The sequence below is a fragment of the Syngnathus acus genome, chromosome 9, assembly GCF_901709675.1.
Source record: "Syngnathus acus chromosome 9, fSynAcu1.2, whole genome shotgun sequence".
NCBI classification, from domain to species: Eukaryota; Metazoa; Chordata; class Actinopteri; order Syngnathiformes; family Syngnathidae; genus Syngnathus; species Syngnathus acus.
Window position 1 is genome coordinate 7,283,212 of NC_051094.1, and position 14,935 is coordinate 7,298,146.

Sequence of the window (14,935 nt, forward strand, 5' to 3'; positions counted from 1 at the left end):
AGGCAGCGTATCCACACACATTTTTAGTTTCAGTACATTTTAATTGAATAGTTGGTTCCCATAACAACACCGAACATGTACCGATGCTATTTAAGGTCATTGTATAACATCTCAGTTGTATTTATTTTTTCTTCAAACATATCTCCTCAATGCATCATGTTAAGGACGCTCCCTGCATGCAGATCTTGGCGGATACTGTCACGATCCCAGTGATTAATGCGGCACGCATCCAAGAAAATCTAAAGACTTGTGTGACTTTTGAACTCATAAAGGAGGGTTCTCACTCTGTACTTCCTTAAAAGGCAGCTGTGTACCTACACAGGTCATCATATATTAGCTCAAGCACAGGTGGTCTTTTTTTTTTTTTTAGTCCAGGTCGAACACAGTCCTGAATATATTGCAATTTGCTTTGCTGCATGGGGGGTCAAGGACATGTGCCAAACGGTCAACAGGTCCTGGATTCAGATCTTAGCTTGGCCTCAGGCTTCCTGTGTGGAATTTGCAAGTCCTGGTTTTCTCCAGCGACTTCCTCCCACATTCTAAAAACATGCCAGTTAGGCCCATTGAAAACGCAGAATTCTCCACAGCTATTAAATGAACTTTGAATGGACGTCTCTATGTTGCCCACTGACTGACTGAGAAGCTAGAATAGGCTCCTGCTCTCAGATGGACACAAGCTGTAGGAAATGGCTAGACACATGGAATGAGTGTGGCCATAAAGCCAAGAAAAAGCAAAACAGACATTAATCCTTTGATTCATCTGAAGTGTATTAAGGTCATCATGGCTAACAGCAGTTGAAACTTTGGACTTCCACTGCCATGGATGAGTGGTTATGGATGTGGCATGTGACTAAAGGTCCCCAGGTTGTTGTCTGACAACTTGAATTGGTTTGACGTTGTGTAAACTTGCAAGCCGATGATGATAGAGGATGTGTGTGGGTGGGTGTGTAACTGCGTGTGTGCGTATGTGCGCGTGTGCGTGACGACACAGTGTGACGCGGGACATCAGGAATGACCTCGCAGGGAAACGAGTGAGTGGAGGAAGCAGAGAAGCAGCTGTGTCCCAGTGCTCATCTTTTGTTTTCCTTTCTCCTCGTCCGCCTGGACGTCCTGCCATTGTGTTTGTTTGCCTGAGTCAAAAAACATAAAGTATCAAGCAAAAGGTTAAAAACACTAAAGACACTGTGGGGATTTGGGAATGGAAGGCAGGGGAATAGAGGGTGGGCTTGGATTTATGATATCTCGTGAGAATGATACGATGTGCTGCGGAGTACCGCACAACCGGAAGGTTGTTAAACAACTTTTGTTTTTTGTTCCGGAACCATGGAGAATTTTTCCATTACAACTGTTGACATTTTCACTGTTTTTTTGGACAATGTCACTCTCCTCTCTGGCCTTTGCAAATGAAATTCTCAAGGATTTCAACTCCTTTAAAAGGAAAAAGCTACAACTGTGATATATATAGTACATATGTGACTGAATTTAAGAAAAATAAAATCCAATATATTTAATAAATAAATGTGACAATAGATAAACATAAATAAATACATGCATGTATAAAAATAAAAACCCAAATAAGACAGATAAATCAGAAACATGCAAAAATGCATCAAACAAACAAACAAACAAACAAACAAACAAACAAACAAACAAACAAACAAACAAACAAACAAACAGTAATGAATATAAGCTAAATAAGATATAAAGAAATACATAACAGACATAAATTAACCAATGGATAAAACCACAATAAAAAATACATATAAATGAATAAGAACTCCATGTAAAAAAAAAAAATATATATATATAATAAAAAATAAATAAACTCCATGTAGGCTGACCTATTCTTACTTTTACATTCTTCGTGTGATTCTCATTTCATTTTTGAGGAACACAAATATTTCACTTACTTTATTCACAAAAATGCACAAAATATTCATATAAAATAAAATAAATATATAAAATATTCTCAGCACGATGCAGCGCAGTTTTATGCGACAGCAGGCAACCACAATAAATAAATACTTCCTTTAACGAATAGCTCTCTGACATACTTATCTTTGTAAGGGCGTAATTTTTCTACACTGTGCATATGCAAACGACGTTATTCGCTTGCAAAGTCATTGTTACAATTCCAATCAAAAGCGGCAATTGAATAAATTGAAAATGCACAAATGACGTGCGCCTTAAGGCATTGGCATTTATTTGTTTGGCTTACTTGAACTCGTATTAAACTACAGTACGGTGAGCTGCACATGTGCGAGTGAATAATCCTCAAACCCCCAGTTAAAGTCTGGATTGAACAGAAAGGGAGAGAAATGTCTACAGCTCTCTGCTGACATCTGCAGGTCTGATAGTGTAGTACAAGTTGGCACAGTCAGGTTTTACAGTACACACGGACCTCGAAGGGAGAAAACCTGCAAAGCCACTTTAAATCTGGAAAAAGTAAATCATAATTATCATTAATCCGCGTCCAAACAATTAAGATTAGCCAGTAATGGTTTGCACGCCTGACGCCTGGGTGTATCCTACAGGTGGCTCAGTTAAATTAGCATATTAGTTATTTGTGCAAACAATTGTCCAGCTAATGTATTATCTTGCATTGTTTTGTCACGGTGAAGTGCAGGTTTGTGACCAAAATTAGTGCCATAATTACATTTCCCATAATGCAACTCTTGCCGTGCCACTTCCTACTCAGGTTGACGTGTAGGTCATCTGTCCTTATGTAGGAATGGATTCTGAACTGTTGATTAAAAAAAAAAAAGGCCTTTATTGTAAACTTGCACGCAAACACATCAACAGACACTTGGCTCCTCATAACAACAACACAAGTCAACATATTAAACAACTAGCCCACGTGTGTCAAACTCAAGGCCCGGGGGCCAGATACGGCCCGCCACATCATTTTATGTGGCCCGCAAAGTGTTTATGTGTGCATCAAATTTGTGTGTCATCACTAGAATTGCAAATTGTCTTCACTTTTAATATCTTTTTTTTTTTTAAATATTTGACCAGTTACTCATCTGATTTGAAAACGAGCTATTTGTCAGTTTGTTTTGTAGCTTTTACTGTATGTAATATGAGGTGCTCATACATTTATTTGGGTTGACAGTCATAATGGCCCTCCGAAAGAAGCTATGACTACAATGCGGCCCGCGAAAAAAATGAGTTTGACACCCCTGAACTAGCCCATTGCAGTACCGCAAATTAATTGTAGCCAGCGTGATACATATTGGATGACGTCAGTTTGATAGGATCATTCCATTTCTGATTGTGCTATAAGGAGGATGTGTAGTGCAGGCTATGAGTCACTGCCTTTTGCTTATTATTTTGGGGTATAAATCCCCAAAACATTTTTTAATTGAAGACAAACCTGTCCAAGGGCGTGAAACTGAAAAATGAATGCTTGTATGGTGACCCTACAGTAAGTATGTCCCCAGTGATTGATTTCCACTAAGCTGAAATCTCACATTTGCTGATGTCAGGCACGTTGGTAGAATTTTAAATTGTGCAAGCCTGTACGAGGAGTCATTTATCAATGCCTTAACTTTAATTTCACACACTTTCCACTCCACTCCCCCTTGTGATGACCCAATTTCACAGCACAAAAACCAAACAACAATATGAAGTACATGAGTCATACTTGACGCCGGGAGATAAGACATAAAACCCTCGGGGGAGGGTTTCGGGAGCTGATTTACATTTCAAGTAAATATATTTCATCTCCCCTGTCCAATTGTTCTGAAATTGTTTCAAGGTGCGACAAAGGCCCAGTGGCATGTCAAGAGATGAATGGCGATGGAAATCCAGGCTGATATGTTCGCTATCACAAAGTAGTAATCCCACCTGCACCGACTGACATCTGTTGGTTCCACGGTTGTGTGTGTGATTGCATTTCATGAGCTGACAGGCCCTCTGTGTTTTGATTGTACTTGATTTATGTGGGGAGAGGCAGCAGGACTGGAAAGGACACAGGACAAGGTCGTGCTAACCCAGCCGCCCAGGATCTGATCCTCTTCTGCGTCTCCCCGTAATAAAATATCATCCCACTGATTTTTTAACTCATCTTTTCTTCTTTCTCTGGTAGTGGCATGTTGAGTGTAGCACCACTTGGAGGAGCCACTGCTGCATTAGATGCTTCAAGGAGGTAAATCATTTATTTATTTATTTTGCTCTTACCTACCAGGACATTCATTTTGGGTCATACTAGTGCATTTAGGAAAAATTGGAATGTATTTGAAGATCATTGTCAATTTTATATGGTGATTTATGATTTTATTTTGAATTCGTTCATCCCACAGGAAATAGGCAATTCATTCCCGAGTTGAGCTGTCACCATCAAAAAGATGTTTTTTGCAGTATGGGGGATTTTAATCAACATGTCACCATACTTTACTATAATACTTAAATAAAAAGATTACCGCGGCTATTAACTAATCTGAAAATCAGTAATGTGAGCAGTGCACAATTTGAACACTGTATAAAAAAAAATAATCGTTGTGGTTAATAGTTTTATTAATAGAAATCGATTAATTGCCCAATTAAATAGATGTTGCGATGCATCATGGACTCATCCTGAATTGCACATTCCTTTCTTCTGTTTATTATAATCGTCAGCAGAAGAACATTATATTGAGCGGCCAGGACTGTGATGTGCTTTCCTCATTTCAAGTTAATGTCACCCATGAGCAAGATCTATGATGTGAACTTGAATGTAGGTTCTTGATGTTTGCGCAGATGCAGCTTCGCATAAGCTCTTTTTGACAGGTGCTCCATTCTAGTAAATAAAATCTAAGCTTGGATGTTTGTGACTGTAACGGGCGAACGCCCACGGATTTTTTTTACAAATGGAACAAAAAAAATAAATCCTCTTGATTACTATGGTGAGTGCGCAGCTTTGCTTTCAAAGGGAATAAAAGCTCCAACAAGCTAATTTTTTCTGATTGGACAGCCATGATAAAAGACTAAGTTACTTTTGAGGGATTATTCAATAAGCAGCCTCAACATAGAGGAAAAAAAGACATTTCACTGAGAAAACTGAAATCCCCGTTAGACAGCCGTGACCCTCCTTGGCCGTGTGCAGCCTTGTAGCCCAAACATTTTTTTTTCCCGGGTTAATGTGATGAACTGTCACTGCACTTTTACTGATGGCGGAACATTCAACAGAGGACATATCAGTGGGGCAAAATGACATTCACAGAGGGCAGACTTGTAGCCAAGCTCTTTGAGTTCATCCAAAACATTCTTTTATTTTCTGTAGAGCTTGTTCTTATCAGGGCTGAATGAATGCTAACCATCTAAAATGTCATTTTATGAAACTATTACAGTGGAACTTAAAAAATTGGTTCCACACAAATTTGGAGTCCAAGCAAAATGTTTAGTGAACACGCAAATGACCATCGCTGAGCTAATCGTGTGGAAAATGGCCACAAGAAAACAGAAACCACTATTAAACAATTTGTCACAATTAAACTGTATTGACAAAAAAAAAAACAAAGCCAAACAAAGCAGTTGGATTTCCATCCATCATACACCTAAACCACTGTGGACAACTTGCTGGCCTTTTGCTCACTGGCAGGCAAAGAAAAGCTCCCCGCGAGGGATGTGCAGCCCTTAAGAAACTAAAGAAACAAGTTAACTTTGAGCTCAGACAGAAATCAACCTCCTGCGGTTGCGCTATCGACACACGCTCCACATCTACTGATCATCCATCACGCACACGAGCAGCACACAGAGGAGAGGAGTTCCCCACTAAAGCTCACACTCCCGGTCACAATATTAGGTACGGTTTTACAATCGAACACGGGGGTGTCAAAGTCTGGTCTGTGGGCCAAATGTGCAATTATATTTGGCCCGCAAAGACAAATTGTGCATCGACTGTATGTGTCAATATAAAAATTGTGTCTTCACGTTTGAAAAATAGAGAGCAATTTTTATTAAAATTTATCTTTTAAAATGTGGAATGTTTTTTTTTTCTCTGATTTCAAAACTAATTTCTTGTGTAGTGTACATAATATGAGACGTTCATACATTTTTTTTGGGGTTGACAGTCACAATGGCCCTCAGAAGGAAACCATGACTACGATGCAGCCCGCGACAAAAATGAGTTTGACACTCCTGATCTAACGGGTTCTGAAAACGAGCGAATATTTTTGCAAAGATAACAATGCTCACTTTTAATTGACACTCTGAGAGGTAACATTGAGGTTTCGCTTTTGTTCCCGGTTCACTTGTTTATTTACGTCCTCTATTCAGTTTCTTTCCGATGTATCGACCTGAATTCTTTGCAATGACAAGATGGTATTTTTCAAGGGTTGTTGTTATGATGAGAAAGTTTTGTGCTATTTAGAAAGTTACATTTTTCACTCTTCGGATGACAATAATCGTCCATAGTCTCCACTTTGCTGCAGCAGACCTTATTCTCCTCTCGAATAAAAGCGTCACTGTGGCTGAACGTCTCCAGCCGGCGGGGCTGCTCCTATTTACGAGCACTTGCTGCAGCAGCCCTCAACCTCTTGAAATGAAATGTTCCTCCTAGCCGTCAGAAAACAGCTACCCTGTGAAGACCGAATCCCAAAAGCAGGCTCTGGGACCAAATGTATAACAAACAAGCTTATTAAATGAAGCAGACTGATATGTTTAATGCAGTGTGATGAATGCAGGTTTCCGAAATCATATTTTGTTTGGCCTTGGGCTAGAAACCCACTGAGCGGCGAAGGTTTGTGAGTGTCTACAAATGTAGTGAATGTTGATTTTTCATCAAGGTCGCGAATGGTTGCACAGATATTTGCCAGACATTCACCCACCAATTGTTTTAATTGGCACAAACAGATTTTCTTATAGCCATAACATTTTGAACATGTGCAAAATTTGAGTCTGTGGTGCAATTTCTAGTCAGTTGTATTACAACCAGTCATGGCTCAGCTTCAGAAAACTGGTCAGCCTGAAACTAAGACCTGGCTACTCTGTCATTTTCAGTCGATAGCAAGTGGCAAAATGGCCGCCCTCTAAAATGGGTGAATTTTACTGCTTAACTCATATTCCACAAATGCAATAAAAATCAAAATGTGTTTGGACTAGTGGGGGCACATATAGCATATTATTGCAAAGAAAATTTGGGGGTTGACTTCCCCTTAAATTAACCAAGGCATTTTAAAAATGAATCCACCGTGTCACTTTGTAAAGGTGCCCACCTTGGATTGAGAGAGCGAGAAATAGCTGAGCAGTGAAGTTATTTCTGTGAGAGACTTATTATGCAAGTGTGGTTTGCCGGAGTTCCCGACAGATGCAAAATGTCAGCGCTTTCAGGAGAAGATGTTCATTAGCATCTCTCGGCACACTGAAGGCTCCAAAGAGGAGCGGCGTCGACTGAAATGTAGGAATTAGTTCCCGTTTTCGAACCAAAGCATTGACAAAGCAACTGGCCTGTGGAGCCAAATTTATATTTAGGATATTATGATGTTAAAAATAAATGTTGGGGTGAGGCAGTGCATAAACATTGTCAAATGAATTAACTTTTGTTATTGTCCATCAAAACTGAGCATTATAAACTGAGGTGAAGCACAAAATTGTGCGGCATTAAATTAATATTCTTTTCTCATATTCCAGCTTTTTTCTCTGAATATTAACTTATTTTTCATATCATTGTCACAATTTTGTTTTTGTAACTTTGCCTCTCAAAAAAATATGGAAGCTTCTTTTTCTATTTTGATAGCAATAATTTCCTCATATTCCAATATTACTGTCATAACAGTCTGACTTCATTCTTCTGATGTTACCATGGTAATGGTAGTCCATTTTTTTTCTATGAAATATTTAAAAAAAACACTTTTCCTCTTATTTTAGGAAAATTAGGACTTATTACCGCATTCAAAATGTCCTTGTTAAAACATCGGCTTTAAATCTAATCGTACAATTCTTTTTTTTAATTATTCTCATGGCTTCATTCAGATGTTATTTTTGGAACGTTTATTTTTACAATATTAATATTACAATATTTTACAACATTTGGACTTTATTCTCTTATCCTCGCTTTCTCTTTCTCATGCATATCTTTTAATATTGACTTTATTACGACAATATTCAGACTGTAGAAATTGCCCCTTTTTTTCATTGCGAAATATGACATATTCACACAACCTCTTTACACCAAAAGCCTTCGTAAGACACTGTTGTTTTTAAGTACATATCTCATAAAGCAGATCAGTACTGTTGATAGCTTGTGTGATAAGCATCTCCTCCCCTTTGCTTCCATCCTATCTCAAGTCTGCAGTAATTACCAAGCCGGGCTGTCACTCCGCAAGTCCGCATCTATTTACTGGAGAAGGTCCCGCTCATTGGTTGCACTCGTCACGGTGCTGTTGACAGGGTCAACGAGGAGTTCCCTCCAATATGGGTCATGTTGCAAATGGCAAGCGAGGAGGAGAATGCAAATATCAACTCATTGCAGGCTAGAAGTATTATTTGGGAAGACTTACATGGATCCAACTTTGTATGAAGTCACTTGCTGACTTGTTTCTATCAACAATAGTTGTTATCGCAAAGCTGAGATGTAATAGACGCTATGTGCACGGGCACAGATCAATCATTAGATTAATCTTTCCACTTGCAATTCTTCAGGTTTTCCTCTCGTGGACTGCAAACGACATTTTCCACTCTGTGCAGAACATTCAGTTCAGTCCTGTCACGAAAAGACAATAAAAAGAGAGGGAGGCAGGTGTCTGCTAGGGGTTATTAGGCCAGGTAAACATAACAGGCTTGTGTAACTCTGGCTTTTAATTCATTGCCCTTTACCTTTTACAGCCTAATGCATTCTAATAGGCCAGTGGATCCCCGTATGAACCCCCCCCCCTCACCACCACCACCCATACACACACACACAAGGTTGTCAAGGAGATCAAGGCATCGCGGTACACTTACGAGAACCAAAAAAAAAAACGTGATTTCCAATTCTTAATGTACTGATGCTATTAGAACATCTTGTCAAGCTTCTTGCTGAACACACACATTATGTTCTTCTCTGTCTTTGTTTTCACCAGCACCCTTCCTGATTAACTGTGTGAGTGAGCCCTGCCTTGTTTCCGGAGGTTGCGCACACCATGCAAAAAAATGACCTGTCTGTGGATGACACCCAGCGGGACAGCGTGAGTAAAACACAGCTCAACTACTTTTTATGCCCCTCATTATAATACTCATTTTTCATTTATTTAGCTCATAAAAAATATATTTTTTAATAACTCTAATGTACAAGGGCATGGTACATACATGTGCAAAATTAATCATTGTTATTGCCTTATAATTAGATTAAATTACTTTATGGGGGAGCATTTTCAATTAACTGCAGACAGGTAGAGCTTTATATTGGTTTCAGGGTGTGTCTACACTGTATGTGATTTTTAACTGATATTAAACAATGTTACCAAGGTATTATAACGCCGCTTTCACTTGACATATTGGACATAAAAGAGGTATTAAAAAGTAATGGATCAGACTAACATGAACCAAGGGCAGACTTAATAGTAAGATGGCTGCTTTAGCACATAAAAAAGGATATTAAAGAATAATGGATCAGTGTGACATGAACCAAGGGCAGATTTGGCGGCCGTTAAATGGCAGCGCATAACATTGTGTAGCAATCACTAATTGCAGAATCGCCACATGACTTGGGACTTTTTATTATCGGCCGAGAACTTGTTTACAACCCAAAACAATTCCTAGCGGTTCAAGATAATGTCTTTGTGTGAACAATAACATCTATCAACTGCAGTTACAATCGGGTTTTTTTTCTCATGGGAAAAAGGAGGCATTTATTTGTCTTGGGTGTATTTGGCGAATAATTGGACAGATGTTCCATTTGTAGAATCTTATCTCCCAACAACATAACATTTGTAAAGGCTTTTTTTTTTTTAATATATATTTATCAGTTAGCTAACATTGAGTCTAGTTGCAAGTACGTGAGAATAATCAATATGAATATGAAGATTTTACCTAATTATTGAAATGTCACAACTTTCACCGTGCACAAATAAAGCATTAAATAATAGCTAATTACTCCAGACTACAAAGAATACCTGATTAACAGCTACATTTAGTAAATGTTAATTTTACTAATAATCATTTTTTAAACTTTTTTTTAAACAAAATATTTTTTGCCCATGTCATGTGTAGAAAAACAAAATCCCGTAGCCATCCGTTTATAACCAAGATTTTACACGACATGCTTCTGTTCATTGTGGCGATGTCGTCCGGTGCCCCCTGCAGAAAAACAGCCCAGAAACACAATGTTTCCATCACAGATGATGTCAGAGCTGAGCGCGAGTTATCTGTCACTCACCGCAGGCTGTCTGGATTTAATAGACGTTTCTTAGAAGTCCTGATAAGTGGCGGACAGGTCAGAGCAGCCATGTTTAACTGGAGCTGTAGCTCGCATTGACCCGCCGCGGATGGTCCTGGCCTTTCCCTTTCAGGCATGAACAAGAAATTCGATTTTTCTCGATAGCCGTCGATCCCCAGATGGAAGTCTCCCAAATGGGCTGACACGAGAGACCAAATGCATCGGGTACACAGATGGCGCTTTTCTCTCGGCGGGAAGTACAGTAAAGGCCAAAAGCGTAATAAGATGTTAAATATAAATGGAAGATTAAGCAATCCCCATTGATGTTGTGTGTTCTTCACATGATGGGGAAAGTATGAGTCACGGCAAAAAGATGAGATTGAAATGTCAAAACGACCATTACAGCCGGGTTACGATGATCCACTCGGTTTGGAAAGCGAGGAGGGCAGTGTCACCACTGAGACGCTCAAGCTTCTGCCTTCTTCTTTCCATGATGAGCAGCATTGTTTGTGCCAAACATCCATTTTGGAGTCAAGTTTAACCTTGGATGAATTGGTCCGTAACACGTTTTCTCAGGTGCTTGGTAGATTTTTTTAGGGTCCCTTTGCAGTGGAGTGTTTGCCATTAGTTTTTGTCTTGCTGTTTACCTCCCAGACTAAACGACTGAGTTGTGCTGCTATAAAGTGGATAAATCCCATGGAGATATTTATTAATATGTATTTATAAAACATGCTTTCATTGATTGACTTCATAGAATACGTACACTGATTTTTTTTTTGTCACCAACGGAAAACATCTGAAGTGGGTTTTCGTATTTTCTGGAGTTTGGCTTCGTCTCAGAGACAATCAAGTAAAACTGCAGACAGCTTCTTTACATCAAAAGGACTTCAGACACTTGATTAGAAGACCTCTTAAGATGGAGATTTTCTAAGCACGTCCAATTGATAGGCGCCCCGGAGGTGGTCCCAAAACACAAGCTAGGGTCGATACACTCCCTCCACTGGCCTGCCATTGACCTGACGTACCCACTTTTGAAGAAGAGTTCTGTCAACGGTTACAAAGTTCTCCATATTGTGTCAAAACACTGAACAAAGTACAGAGGCTACTCAAGTTAATGCAAACCCCTCATTTGCAGGAAGAATAGGCAGGCCTAGCTGGAATTTATGCTAAAGTTCAAAAAGGAGCCTCAATAACTCAAGTCAAAGTTTGGCGAACTGATAAGACAAAGATGAATCTTTGACAGAACGGCTAGAAAAAACAATCCGCTCATAATTCCTCAGAAATACAGGCTCATCTGTCAAGCAGTGAAGGATTAAGGGGCTTTTTTGAAAACAGGCTTTCTTATCATCATTGATAGATCACACATAAATTCTGAATTCTACAGAAACGTTTTGTCTGCCATGGTTTTTTGATCAAAATTGCGATTCCAGACACCTGAAAACTGTTTTAAATCACAGTATGTCTTTTTAAAGCAACCTACTGGCTGTGACTAAATGATATTGGCCAGATGGCTTGATTAGAGCGAAACAAGAAGCTTATGTGAAAGATATTTGGCAAGGTTAATAACAAGATCTCTTCAAAAGCCAAGCTGAGTGAAGCTTGCGGGTAAAGGTGGGGAAAAGAAAGAGGCGGGGACATCAAGAGGACAGGTAATTAAAGATGTCAAAGACAAGTTGGGACACAAACACGGCGCCCAGTCGTGAGCCCCGCAGAGGTAGCACGGGGACGCAGGACCGCACTTGATGAATGCGTTCCTGGCTCACGACGCTCTTGGGGGTGGCCCGTGCAATCAGGCGCGGCTATTGATGAATAGTCATGAGTCACCTTATCAGCATCGCCATGGCAACACAGATGCATCTGTAACTCCTGCGAAGGCGCCGAGAGAGTGGGCCGAATGCACCTTGAGCGGGCTCGGAGCCAGGTGACCATAAATGATGGATAAATGAGTCCCTGTATGGATACAGAAATCAATGAGGATTTTAATTTGCTAAGGCAAATGAAAATGCAATTAAACAAGAACACATGTTGTGTACATGCAAGTGATGGCTGGGAAGCAGATGGAAGGAGAAGTGGGTGACAAGATATTAAATGAGCAGAGCTGGGCAGCATCGGTGCAGGACGACATCATAAGAGAGATGGAAGAGTAACAGCTGCCGGAAACAAACAATCATGATATGGAACAATGGAGGAGTGAAAAGTGATTCATTACAGCGTCTCTACAGGACACATCTCCTTGTACTGAGTGACAACAACAGTGTGAAGAGTCCTTGTGAGTAGAAATGACCTTAAGGGGCCCAGTCAGTATATTGATGTTGTTCACTTTGTGCCCAAAATAAGGTATGCTGAGGACTTATGTCGAAAAAAAAACCCCATGCATTTTATTTTTTTAGAAAACTGCGAATATTATTTTTGCAGTAATACTTTGAGCTCTAGTTGCTCAATTAATCAGTGCAGGACATTTCTTCTACATGGAAAATTGGGAATGTTATAAAGTGTATTTTTACGAGCTGCTACTGATTCAAGTAGATGCAGTGTAGGAATGTACAATTATTATTATTTTTTTATTGATGTATTAATTTTTGGGCCATAGCTATAATGGCATTCAATAAGGCACTGGGGCTTCCAGCATAAGTTGCCCCTCCCCTTCCATCTAATATCTTGAGAGCCTTCAATCACATTAGTGGATTTCTGGCACAATTGCACAATACTTAGTTATTCATAAAAATAATAATAATAAATATACCTTGGCCCATTTATGCTGCAACATTGTGTAAATGCCGATGTCATAATTAACACATCGGGTCCGTGTCCTTATTTAAACTCCCAAGAAAGGGAAGTGACGGTGGGGATGAGACCACCAGCCACGAGCCGGTCAAAAGGCGGAGCCCCATAAGCCCGTTACCTTAAAAGCCAGCTGGTGGCTAGCAGCAGCAGCATCAATAATTGGGACTCCCAAGTAGGAACAAAAAAAAGTTCTTTGTTCCCCTAAGGCCCTCTTCCAAATTGTTATTTGTAATGGGACAATCCTTCTTTGAAAGTTCAGAACTTCTCTTCCCATGTCATGTTTTATGAATCCCAATATTGCTGCCTTAGGCCATTTGTGGAGGTTTCCGTGGCTGTAGCTCAACTCCCCGTAGCTGAAGTCATGTTCATTAGACTGCAATTGCTCCAAGACATTTCCACAGTTCCTTCAACACAATCGACTAAATCTCAACGATTATATTGCCGATTACAGCCATGTCATGAGAACATCCATCTAGACCAGGCGTGTCAAACTCATTTTTGTCGCGGGCTGCATTGCGTTTCCTTCGGAGGGCCGTTATGACTGTCAACGCCTTATATTATGGGCTACACAACAAACTGATGAAGAACTAGCGTCGAAATCAGAGCTTAGTAGCCTTGAGTTTGACACCTAGACCGTCATCTTTATGTCCTCATGATATGGAACAATGGAGTGAAAATAGGAGGATGTTATTTGAGGAAATACGGCAATTCACCAAAACATTTTGCCCCGAGTAGAAGTAACAGAGCTATTAGGGTCCTCGCTATCAGTGATTGGCCAGGACTATTGATTTGTTTTTGAGCCACTGCTTATCTACCTGCTTTATTTATTCATAGAGGTGGTGAGCAATCCACTGCTTATTTGAAACAATTAAATAAATTAGTAGCCAGCTTCATTTATGTGTCTTTTCCCTTAAGCCTGCCAAAACTCATTTGTTTTAGCTATCTGTTCCCGAAAATACTTGATCGTGTCAGTCTGTTTGTCTGCTCGCTCGGCCTGATGTTGAAGAGAGGTAAGCCAGTCTGCTATTTCTTTCTTTCTTTATTCTTTAAACCCGGTCTAAAAGAAAACATCAGCAGCCGCCCAAACATTCTCATTTCACAGCCTGTTGAGCGCATTTAAAGTGTGATTAATCTCGCAGGTGTTTGGCAGCACGCTCAGCGAGAATGTAGGCCCGATGTATGAAGAGTGATGTGCGAACTCTTCTCGGGAAGGTCGTTATGGAGATTTCACGGTGGGATGAAGCCACCTTCCCGTCGATGTCAAAGTTTAGTCGCTTTCAAGTCATGGCTGACACAGTGAATTTCCTTCCCATTACAAAGCAAATATAAAATCGATGCCTTTCGGTGCGAAGACGGAATAAACTGCAAGTGGGATGTTCTTTCTTTCGTTCTATTCTTTGACAATGACTTTTGGTACAAAATTACAGAAAATGTGCTGCATCCATTGCCCTACCTTGCCCCCACCATCTCAGGAAAAAAGCTCCAGCTCACCTTTCACCCTGAACTAGATAAGCTGCGGGAAATGGATGGACAACTCGCAAAATGGGTTTCCATGTGCCGCTCTTGCTTCCACTTTGAGCGAATTATTCGCCATTTCTTTGTATACCTTCCACGATGCGTTGTCGAGGTGTTTGTTCTACATCATCAACCGGGCTAATCCGCCAAACTTTACATTTGACAGCTCACTATTCCCAAAACGTCACACTTAAAATTTCTGCCCAATCGCAAAATATTTCTTGGACACCGTACAAGAGAAAAGTTTTGTTTTTCTAGGATTTTATGGTTTATGAACATATGAAAAAAAAGCTTACTGAATAA

At 39.9% G+C, this 14,935-nt stretch overlaps 1 protein-coding gene across 2 annotated transcripts in view; it reads left to right on the top strand.

The window, feature by feature from the left end:
- The window catches only part of pde4d (phosphodiesterase 4D, cAMP-specific), a 122,976-nt gene that overhangs the window by 3,246 nt on the left and 104,795 nt on the right, over nucleotides 1-14,935 (top strand). The window contains exons 2-3 of one of the 2 annotated variants that reach the window (XM_037259752.1): nucleotides 4,105-4,147; nucleotides 9,039-9,143. In XM_037259752.1, the coding sequence (XP_037115647.1) occupies nucleotides 9,099-9,143 (45 nt within the window). In that variant the 5' untranslated portion in view covers nucleotides 4,105-4,147; nucleotides 9,039-9,098. The remainder of the gene's footprint in view (nucleotides 1-4,104; nucleotides 4,148-9,038; nucleotides 9,144-14,935) is intronic. The other variant, XM_037259753.1, reaches the window with a different exon arrangement.